The 11,453-nt window shown below is 44.9% G+C and overlaps 2 protein-coding genes across 14 annotated transcripts in view; one reads left to right on the top strand and one right to left on the bottom strand.

Moving 5' to 3' along the window:
* Positions 1–4,384, top strand: part of Rnf141 (ring finger protein 141) — a 29,450-nt gene extending 25,066 nt beyond the window's left edge. For all 4 annotated transcript variants that reach the window (XM_031387868.1, XM_031387869.1, XM_031387871.1 and 1 more), the window contains one exon: positions 1,525–4,384. In XM_031387868.1, coding sequence (XP_031243728.1) covers positions 1,525–1,675 — 151 coding nt within the window. In that variant the 3' untranslated portion in view covers positions 1,676–4,384. The remainder of the gene's footprint in view (positions 1–1,524) is intronic.
* Positions 4,385–5,536: 1,152 nt separating this feature from the next.
* The window catches only part of Ampd3 (adenosine monophosphate deaminase 3), a 46,130-nt gene continuing 40,213 nt past the window's right edge, over positions 5,537–11,453 (bottom strand). For 4 of the 10 annotated variants that reach the window (XM_031387862.1, XM_031387856.1, XM_031387863.1 and 1 more), the window contains 3 exons: positions 10,032–10,205; positions 8,071–8,181; positions 5,537–7,217 (listed from right to left, as the gene is read on the bottom strand). In XM_031387862.1, coding sequence (XP_031243722.1) covers positions 7,041–7,217; positions 8,071–8,181; positions 10,032–10,205 — 462 coding nt within the window. In that variant the 3' untranslated portion in view covers positions 5,537–7,040. The remainder of the gene's footprint in view (positions 7,218–8,070; positions 8,182–10,031; positions 10,206–11,453) is intronic. The other 6 variants (XM_031387865.1, XM_031387860.1, XM_031387864.1 and 3 more) reach the window with 2 other exon arrangements.

The raw sequence follows: 11,453 nt of genomic DNA, 5'->3' as shown, positions 1-11,453 counted from the left end.
TACCTGTGTTCTCCTGTATTTCTTTGAGGGTGCTATTTATGTATTTCTTAAGGTCCTGTATCATCATCCTGATAAGGGATTTTAGATCTGAATCTTGCTTTTCTGGTGTGATGGTGTGTCCAGGACTTGCTATGGTGGGAGTCATTGGGTTCTGATGATGGCAAGTGACCTTGGTTTGTGTTGTTTGTATTTTTATGCTTGCCCTGCATCATCTAGTTATCTCTAGTGCTACCTGCCCTTGCTAAATCTGACTGGAGCCTGTCCTTCCTGTGAGCCTGGTTGTGTCAGAACTCCTCAGAGTCAAGCTGTCTCTGTGATTCTGGGATCCTGTGACCCTGGGTTTGTTAGAGCACCTGGGAGTAGAGTTTCCTTTGGATGTTGTGGGTCTGGCTGCACCCAAGGTCTGCTCAGGGCAACAGTCGGCCCAGACAGACCAGAAGGAACCTGAGCCACTGGGCTGGTGGAGTTCCTGTGTGCCTGGTCCTGCTGGTCCCAGTTACTCCTGGTGTTGGGACAGATGTTAGGTCCTCCTTACCTCTGATCCTGGGCATGTTAGAGCGCCTGGCTTTATCAGACTTTTAATTGTAATAACGTGTCAAAAATCTTTTCTTTTGCTGCATGTGGTGGTGCACACCTTTAATCCCAGCACTTGAAGAGGCAGAGTCAGACAGAGCTCTGTGAGTTCAAAGCCAGCCTGGTCTATATAGCAAGTTCTGTGTCAACCAGGGCTACTTAAGAGACCCTATCTTTTTTTTTTTAAATGACCTTAATTACTCAGAATAATAATTAGTAATACCCTTTCTGCTAAGTGTGCCTACCACTAGCCAAACATGTGTCCCAAAGTGCAGTGGTTTCCACTTAAATTAAAAACAAATATTTTTAATATGTTTAATTTGCATTAACATGTTTAATATGTTTATTTTAAACTTTACACATTTTACACTAACTCTCCCATTAGTAAGAGGGACTTCCCCTTAGGACACATAAGGAATTCTTATTAAGGAAACTCATTTGGGTACAGAAGTAAGAATTGAAGATTTTAGCTGGTTGTAGCAAACAAGATGATGGAACTAGGTATCTTTGTACTGGAGATGAGTAGACACTCTGCAGCTTCCATACAATGCATATCTCTAACAGAGTAAACTCAAGTCAGGTGTGTGGGAACATGCCGCAGGCTGGAGCAGGAGGTTGGCAAGCCACCAAGGCTTCTCAGGAGAGAAGAAAGACTATGATAACATACACTGGTACACAGTGGTTTATAAAATGTGGGTATAAGGTCAGCAAGAACGTACATACTTGCTCATTTCTCACACATTGACAATTTCAGTCTTCCCTGGTGAAATACATAGGCAACTAGTTGACCCTAGGAAAGAGAATTAAAGGTTGGGGTAAAGAGAAAGATTTATTCTTCACTGTACACTTTTATGTTGTTTGCATTTTTAAAGTCATGTACTTTTCAAACAAACCTGTTTTTTTAGAAAAAGAAAAAAAGAAAAACTTGTTTTGCTTGGACTTCCCTGACAGGAGTGATCGACACAGGAACTGCCCCATTTGTCGCCTACAGATGACTGGAGCCAATGAATCATGGGTGGTGTCAGATGCACCCACTGAAGATGACATGGCTAACTATATTCTTAATATGGCTGATGAGGCAGGCCAGCCTCACAGGCCGTGACCTGGGGGGAGACTTTCTGTTGTCATTCTGAACTACAAATACACTGTTGTCATAGAGGACGAGGGGAGGGACATTGTGGCACACACAGAAATATCAATTTTCCCACCCTCTTATTTTTGCTATTCTGATAATGTCCCATTCTTAAATAAATTCCTGTGTCTTCCATGTATGGTGGGCTACAGTTTGCTACTGTTTAGCCATATTTCCCACAGCCCACCTACTCTGTTGCTCTTGAGCCCGTTGCTACAGATAGCAGCAATACTTGACACTACTGCTTTTCAGGGAGTGTTGACAGTTGTAGCCATCTGAGATAAATGACTGAAAGTAATGTCTCAGCTGGAACCTGAGGTGCGCGTGCTCTGCCCCCTTGTGGTTCATTCTGGATCCTTCAGTACTGTGGACTAATTGCTTCCTGATTTTATATATATCACTTTCAGCCTTGGGTTCGGAACTCCTTAACTCTTTATGCTGCCATGATGCGGCACATGGATTAGGACTGTCTGGTTGGGACTTTGTCTCGAAAATGGACTGTACTGGAGGGATCTTCATGGCTGTTTTAGAAATGCATCTCTGGACCTGGATAGGTGTCCATTGGATTTTTTCATAATGCCCTTGTAGCTTGAGTTTTTCAGAAGGAAATTTTTTCTTTAAGTCCCCTTGAAGAAATTTTAGTATTCCACAGAAATCTTCTCACTGATTTTTGGCAAGTTGCAAATGTTCCTGTTATCCTAAGTATAGACATACATAATTAAAGGTACTGCTTATTGATTTTTGATTCAGATTCTAGTGAATATTCAAATAAAATCCCTTTCAGAAAAAAAGGTCTGACTTGATTCTGCCCCCAAATACTGAAGACGTAAGTAGTCCACTCACTGTAATGACAGGACAGTGACATACCAAATGGCTAACTAGTCCTGTTGGGCATGTGGGCAAGCACAGTGCTGTTGTCTGTCATACCTTAGCTGTGCTGGTTTCCTGACCTTGAGAACGTCTTACTCTGTTGTAGGTTCCTATTGAGAAACTGAGATTGTATTTGTGGTTTTCAAACATTAGCATTTCAAGTAAATTTTGAGAGCCTATTCTCACTGAGTACATACACACATGCTACCCCATTATAGAGAAGCTACATTTTATTAATACAGGTTTCCTTATATAAACCTTACACAGTGTGATCGCTTTTAAGTCAGTATATGAAAATGTGAAAATGTATTGGTGATACAGTTTCATTAGAATTTGTGAATGAAAAACTTCTGTTTTTTAAAAATAATCAGGGCTAGAGGTGTAGCTCAGTTGGTAGAGTGCTTGCCTAGTGTATATAAAGCCTGGATCCACCCCAGCATAAAACAGTGCTGCTGGTACACCCCTACTACCCCAGCAGCTCCAGGTCATGCTCCACCACATAGTGAGTTCAAGGATAGCCTACACTGATATACTGCTTCAAAAGAAAAACATTGAGGTGGTCAGACTAAAGAGATAACTCAGTGGTTAAGAGCACTTACTATTCTTGCAGAAGACCAGGGTTTAATTCCTAGCACCCACATTAGTGGTTCACAGCCACCTGTATCTCCAGCTCCAAGGGACCCAACACCCTATTCTGACCTTCTAGGGTACCTACATGCATGTTACACACCACACAGAGAGACACACACTAACAAAAATATCTTTAAAACATTTTAAAATTAATATTTGCAGATGACTCAAGCTCCTCTGTTGGTTCTCAAGTGCTCCATAGAACATATTCTTTAAGCCTTGGAATGAGTGATCTTCAGAGGTATTTTCTAGCCCTAAAATGTCATTTTGGATTTAGACTTGCTGGGTTTAATTCAAATTGTCTTAAGTGTTTCTGAAATGAGTAACATAGCTTTAGGGGTTGGGAATACTTCCAGCAGTAGCCAATACTTCTATTCCCCAGAGTCCTTCACTTTTGAAAGAATTGAAAGAGAGTCCAATGACTTGATATTGTCCACTGCCCTTTACTTAAAGTATGAGCTCCGAGATACTAACTGGTCTCCTGTGCAGTGTCAGTGTCTCTAACTGCCTTATCAAGTAGTGAGCAGAGTTCTCTATGCATTCCATTGAACTGGGTGGTGACTCTTCAGATGGCAATAGGAGGTAGGGTTCGCCATAGGTTCTAATCATAAAAGTTGTAAATTCGTCTCTTGAGTAAAATGTATACTTTTTCTATTATGTACAGCTTTGTCTTTTTAAAATAGGAACTACATAAATACATTTACCATGGTAGGAAATTGCGTGCCTTCAGAGATGTGCAAACTGCCTCCTGCTTTGGAGAATTGTTGTAAATTGTATGGTAGTGCTGTGTTCACTCAGCAATAGCAGGTTGACTCAAATGCTGTAGACATTGGGTTTCAGAATGAGTTTGACTGTGTACTGATGTAAAGGCTGAGAACAACAAAGCCTGTTTTATTCTTAGGAAAAACTGATACAATGTGCAATAAGTAAACTTTGCAAGTGAACGTTAGCTAACCAAGACTTTTGCTTATGTGATTTCACATTCTTATATACTAAATATTTATATTAGATGACTGTTTTATATTGTGCTCTGGGGCCCGTAATGTTTGTGTGCTGTTTTGAGGTGATTTTCTTGTATTAATTTATAACTGCGTAATAAGGCTCTTGGAAACCTTTTGGACCCCTGACTTTTTAACACTGGGAAGTTGGTTCATTAAAAGACAGTCTGAATAACTTGCATTCGTAGTGTTGGGAGTTTCCTTGCTTAGGAGGAGAGGGTTCTCAGCTGGAGCGTGCTTTGCCTGTCAGCTCATCACCTACATTTATGAGGGGCAACACAACCGCAGTGTAGGCAGCTGCTGCGACTTTGTGCTTTTCTATCCGAGTACCCATTAGACAGAAGGAAGGCCACACTGTGCTCTGGCACTTCTGTGCTTCCCATGTAAAAGGATGTCACTAGAGAGTCATCTCCGAGTCTTAGTGCGGAAGAGGGAAAGCAGGATGAGGTGGCAGCTTCGAGTCGTTTGCTGGTGCCTGTCAGCCATACTGTGGAGAAAACACATTACTATCAAAAGCACAAGAGTTCCTCAAATACACTTTGCTAAATTACCACACTGTAGTCTTGGCTCTTCATCATCTTCTGTTTTACGGAATGCGCCTTATAGATGAGAGCACAGGAGCTGGAGGCTGCTCGTCTGTGGTGTGTGCCCTTTTCCCTGGTGCTCAAGAGCCGGAGGCTTCATGTCTGTGGTGCGTGCTCCCATTCCTGGTGTTACAGTTACTCTGACATGGTGCAGACACAACATTTAGGTGCATCCTAACCAATCAGTCTCATCTGGGTTTAAGAACCAGAAAAAGATGAGTATTGTGTCATGAGCCCATCCCTCAGCAAGCAGCAGCTACCAAGAGAGCCCGCCAGGCACGCTCTCAGACCTGCTTTCATTCAAGACAAAAGTGTGGATTTACCACGTGGGGAGATGGTGCTGACTTTCAACAGTACAGGTTAAGTAAGATATAAGATCCACCCTTAGGAATGTCTGGAAACCTAAGCACATATAGCTTCTAACTGTAAAACACACACACATACAAAGAGGGTCAGTGAGCACAAAGATCTAATAAAACAAAGTGATAAACACGTGTCTGAGAAGCTTTCAGGACAAGAAAAACCCAACACACACTGGTGAACAGACAGAGACATCATCTGAGACGAGGAACTCCAGATATGGCTTTGCTGCTGCTCTCTGGGCCGGGCAGAAGCTAGGCTGAGGTGCTAGATATGACCACAAGGTCGCCTGGGCTTTGGCTTGCAAATTGTGGGTTTCCCGTGTCAGTGCTCTCCACTGCTCCAGCTTTCATGTGCTCCATCTCAAAAGTAAAGAAACATTTGCTCTATTGGGTCACAGTCCTAACAGACTTTATTTGTAGTCTTTAAAAAAAGTATTTGATACAATGAAAAACTGTACAGTACTTGCTATGTTTGGGCAAATGTATACAAATGGAGGCTTTTCAAAAATAATCCCTTACAATGACAGGTTTCATCCAGTTTCATAATCAACTATGTAAGATAGTATGTGTATTTGCCTAGTAAAAGGATGGCATGGTTCCATATACTACATGACCACTGGAAGGATGACACAGTCACAGGACAGAATAATTAGTTAAATGGGCATCTTCCAGGTACAGGTACATCTAACTATGGTGCAGGACTTCCTGCCTTGTGAGTAGTTAGGAAGGTCTTTGAACACTGTTGAGTATTCTGCACATACAGATGCCAAAAGAGAAAGTCATTCAATTATTCCATATGTATTTATTGAGCACCTACTATGTTCTAGGCACTAGTAACAAAGATGAGTAATCTGATAAAGCTAAAGTCCATGTTAAACTTAAAAACTACCTGGTTCCTGGGACCATGATAGCTTCTGAAGAAATCTGCTTTAAAATAAAATCCAATGTGTTAGTGATTCTTTTTCAAAAATTTAAAATATGTGAAGCCTAAAACAGTAGGGGGAGACGGGAGTTGGGGGCGGGGTGTGACTGGATCAGGAACTTAGCTCTAGTCCTGTGGGTCCTGAAGCACATTTCACTCCCTGAGGAGTCCCTGGTCCAACTCCTGGGGTAGGTGGTGACAGCTACAGTCCTAGGCTATTAGAGCCAGAAGGAGCAGAGGTCCTGTGCTTTTCAAAGGCCTTCATTTAAAAAAAGAAAAAAAGTGAGAACCACCCCATAACCTTGCCCTGTATCTTCCCCAGCCCAGGAGTGGCCCATGAGATGGATTCACAGAACATGGTTTGAGATGACTCGTTGAGTCCTAGATGAGGAAAATAACAGAAGTGATGACCTCAGAGGGTGCACTGGGCTTCCTAACCAGACAGGAAGGAGGGGTGCTAACGGACAAAGAAACTCATTGTTAAAAACACACAAGTTGTCAACAGGGGAGCTTTGTGTTTCCTCTCAAGGTATCCCCTTTATGAAAGGGAGCTTTGGTGGGGGTTAAGGCAGGCAGCCAGCCAGATGCCAAAATGAGAACTACTACTATACAGGGCCTGCTGAGAGGAATGTGGCAGACACCACCCAGGCCTTGTGTCCCTTGGCATTCAGCCTTGCAAAGTCCCAGCCCCAACCATATAAGCACTGGCAATCACAGGAGACATGGACAATCAGGGACAGGTGTACACAGTGCCAGCTCCCAGATCCCCATGGGAGGGAGCCAGCCTCTGGCTCAGAAATGCTAACAAAGTGTGCATGTTCATAAAGTGCAACCAAAATCAGGAGCTTGAGATTTCTTCAGAGGTGTTCTCATCTCAGACGGAAGCCCCAGTTTGAGATCTTGGCCACCGTTAGCCCCAGCAGACCTGGCGTTAAACCAAACAGTGCAAGTGTGTGTGGACCGCTGGACCTATTTGGTCAAGGCTGTGATCTCTTCCGACTTCATGGCATCGGACAGAAAGCTGAGCTCATTACACAGGGTCTCGTAGCGGAATGCCATCCGGATCTGTGCGACATTTGTCTTTCGGATATCATTGCCCTCCGGTCCTTCCTTGTAATAATTCTGACCCAAAAATTTCTGCTTTTCCTATGGGCCAAGAGAAAAACAAGCGAAGCCAGATTAATCTCTAGATCTGCACAGGCAGCTTTGATATGAGCCCCAGCACACAGTCTAGCGTCCCTAAAGCTGATCCCCAATGGGACATCTTCCTCCCATGGGACTCTAAATGTCTCTGGACCTCCATGTTGTGACCCTGACCACTCAGTCATTCTCTCCATTGTTGTGGAAGAGAAGTGCGAAATTGATGGGCCTATGTTGGGTGAGGTAACGGACTAAGACCAGGAATCCATCCTGAGAGGTGACATGGCAGGCAGTCATGTTCCTGGAGAGGCCGGATCCCAGAATGACTCACAGCACTTAGGTCTTTAACTGTCATCTTCCCCAAGACCATGTAAGGATGTCTCTTCTTATTAAATGACAGATGCCCAGGTTCTCAGTGTTGATTCCACATCTGATTCTTAAAGAAGCCATAGAAAGGGGCTGAGTCTCATGTGTGCACTCTGCCTGCTCCGTGCCAGCACTATTTTAGGGCCTGGGAATGCAGTGAATGAGCTGCTGCACTTAGCTTCCTTTCAAAAGGGAAACTGTACAACGCATAAGGAATGCATGGCACAGTGTCTGCAGTGATGTATACTGTGAGAAAAATAGATTAAGGAGAAAGAGGGCAGCCAGGGAAGGCCTCTCTGGGGGCAGGTCTAAGATAGATGAGAGGCAGCCATGGTGACCTCACAAGGTTTCCCATGGAGCCTGAGTGCCAGTGCTCCTGAGACCTGGCTTGTTCAGCTTGTCACCAATCCCGGTGCCTGGGAAGGCACCCTGTGCACAACGTTCTGTGTGCTCACACAGTGGAGGGCGGAGGGACAGACAGCCCATCACACACCTGATGTGAGAGGCCGCTCTGCAGCACACTGTTCCTGGCGATCTCACACAGGTCGCATGTACTCAGCTTCCACACTTGGGCCGCGATGGCATACTCCTCCATGAGCGCTTCCTAGCCCCGACCAGAGAGCACAGTTAGGTGAGAAACATGGCAGTCTTGCAACACAAAAAGCACCCACTCTCCATGGCTTTCCTCAACTCCCTAGCACCTAGATCCTCAAACTCCAAACTCCTGAGGCCTGTTTGTGTGCAACTGTGGGTCACCAAATGGAGATAAATCAGGCATGCATCTGGATTTGTTTGCTCGCCAGCACTAAGGGCCTAGAATGGCAGGAAGCTAGGGTCCTGCTCTCTTGTGACTATCCTATTAAAAGGGAGGCTCCTTAGGAGCAAGAGCATTCATGCAAACAGGACAGAACAAGGATCTGTGAGAGGGACAGCTCCCCAAGTCAGCAGCCTCTGACACTGACCAACAAAGCACTGACAGAAAGAGAGTAAAAAGTAACATTAAGTAAGAACAAGAAGACTCCATGTCTAGAGATAATGCCATGGGCTGTGTTTAGCCACGGCCCTCTTGTTCTTCTGGACAGGAACTATCTGCTGTCCGGCACCAGCCCTTTCTTCACTTCCCCACTGCCTCCTGTTGAGGGCCTAAAAGTGAGGTCTGAAGACCTCTGAGACCCACAGTCTGTTTACCAGCTCTGCTTGCCAGCTATGTAGCTATTGTGAGGCAGGATTGCTTTCACATGCTTTCCAACAAATTGAATGCAGAGGCGGAGATGGGAATCCAGCTGTCTTCTATTAAATGAGACATTGAAGCAAACTGCAGAACAGTGCCACTCCTCTAGGGATTTTTGTTTTGGGAAAATAGTTATTTTCATAACATTTTTTGCTATTTATACAATACTTAATGATTTTATTACTATTTTGGGGTGGGTGGAGGTTGTGTGTGTGTGTGTTTGAGAGAGAAAGAGAGAGAGAAAGAGGGGGGAGAGAGAGATAGAAAGGGAATTGCTGTCATTGTTGTTTTAGTCTCAGTTATTTTTGTTTTGTTTTGATGCATGGTTTCATCTGAAACCCAGGCTGGCCCCCAATTCCAGGTCTCACTGCCTCAGTCCCCTAGTGTGGGAAATCCAGGCATCAAGCCGAATCATTACTATTATTAAAGGTGAAAGATTTATACACTCAGAAAAGAAACCAGAATATTACATTACTGTTTTTAAATGAGTTTGTAAATATTTTAAAGCATCCCTAGGTTCTCACACCATAAAGAGCAACAGACACAACTGAGATAGGAGGCTGCTCTTCAAAAGCTTCCATTCTGGGTGTAAAAGGTCCAGACACTGCAAGCCTGAGGAAGCTCTGCCCAGGACACTGTGGCTTCTATTGCTTGCTAATCAGTAGCTTGATCCCATCAACACCAGTAAGATGTTCTGGGAACAGTTATGACATCTCCTTTCCCTTTGCTCTTCCCAGAGACACAAAGCATAATCATAAAGATACCATTAACCAAGCCAGGTGTGGTGGTACATGCCCTAATCACAGACTCCAGAGGCATATGCAGAGACAAGCAGATCTCCATGATAAGGCCAGCTTAGTCTACAGAGTGAAACACACCTTCTCCCCAGTGGATCAAGTACTATTAATTTAAATTTTTTTTGCTTCAATTTTTGAATGGTGTATAATATATTGGACCTATTAGATTCTAGTTCATCAGCTTAAGGAGGGGACGGTTTTATGCCCACTTTACATAAAATACAATAAAACAATACAATAGAGTTCTATACAAGATAGTCGAGAAAGGCAGACTTCCCTCACCAGAGGAGCACCCCTTGTCTTCACAAAGCCACACTACCCCAAAACAGAACTGAAATATGGGCGTGTATCCTCACAGTGGCAGGGGTCGGGGAGCAGGCCAGGACCAGTGCCTTCTGGGACACAGCTGTGTCTCCACAGCCTCACCTTGGTGTAGTGGAACTGCATGGGGTCGTCGGTAGAGAGAGAGACGTGCAGCCCCTTGTGCAGGAATTCCCGAAGTGGGTTCTTGGAATATTCCAGAAACAGGCTGTTGTTACTGAGAGGAGACATGGCAATAGGGATCTGAGCAAGGTAGTAGAGGTACTGCAGGACAGGACTCTGCAAAAGAATCAACAGATGCTCATGTGACATTTGCTGGGGTGCAGTGGGGTTGTTAACTCCGATGAAAACCAGAGGGTGGGCAGTGTCTAGACAGGTCTCCGCCAAGCCCAAGAAAGCTGGGATGTCCAGACCCACCTTCCTCTACTGCCTGCATTCCACTCATTGCTCTGGGACATGTAGGACCTCATGCCCACTGTTTGTACTCACTCTTGGCCTCAGACTGTAGGGTACAGTTCTGGGCAAGAGGCCACACCTTACACCTCCATGGGCCCCCTGAAGTGGGCAGGCCAGGAGAACTCCTATACGCTTGGGAAACGTTCAAGTTAAGGCTTCCATTGGTTTGAATATAAACTCCCCTCCGCAGTCTTGGGAGCTTTAGTGTTTGATCTCCAGCTGGGGGCACTGTTGTGGAAGGTTATTGGAACCTTTAGAAAACAGAGCCTCCCTGGAGGAAATGGGTCACTGTTTGTGGGCCTTGAAGTTTTATCATTTCTAGGATCTACTCCCTAACCATTTCCTACCTCCTGACTGAAGATGCAGTGGAACCAGGCGGCATAGCATCCCTGCCATGGTAGGCTGCATCCTTCAGAGTGTCAGTCAAAATAAGCCCCTCCTCCTCTAAGATGCTTGTCAGGTGTATAGACACTGCAGCGAGCAAAGTAACTACCAGAAGGCTGAACACAGTCTAGCCCCTCAGAGATAGAGCCTGAGGGGAGGGAAGGGGCAGGCTTCAAGCTATGGTAGTCTTCTGATGGCTCATACAAATGTGACCAGAGAGAGGACATGACAGAACCAGAGGCAGGGAAATATTTTGAAAGTGACCCAATATGTAGGGAGGCTGAGGACCCAGGTTCACAGTGACATCACCTACAGGAAGCAAGAGCTAGATGGCCGATGTGCCCGCCACTGAGGACTGGGAGTCAGTTACTGACCCAGTGGTAGATCCTTTGTCCCAAGGCCTTAAAATGAGGGTGTAGGAATGTTACAGCACAGAACGAGAGTTGTTAGTCGATGGAAGGAGTCCAAATTCTGTGCTTATTATTATGCTGAAATTATGCTGTAGGTGAGCTGCAGAGCTGCCTCAGTGTGTTAGAGCATGCCGTGCTCTTATGGAGGACCTGAGTTCAGTTTGGGGCAGTTCACGACAACCTGTAAGTCCACCTCCAGGATCCAACAGCCTCTGCAGGCACCTGCCTCGCTCATGCACAGACCCCCTGCAGGCACCTGCCTCGCTCATGCACAGAC

The sequence above is a fragment of the Mastomys coucha genome, unplaced genomic scaffold (genome assembly GCF_008632895.1).
Source record: "Mastomys coucha isolate ucsf_1 unplaced genomic scaffold, UCSF_Mcou_1 pScaffold21, whole genome shotgun sequence".
Lineage (NCBI taxonomy): Eukaryota > Metazoa > Chordata > Mammalia > Rodentia > Muridae > Mastomys > Mastomys coucha.
The sequence above is the reverse complement of the archived record's forward strand: the minus strand, read 5'-3'. Positions and strand labels throughout refer to the sequence as shown.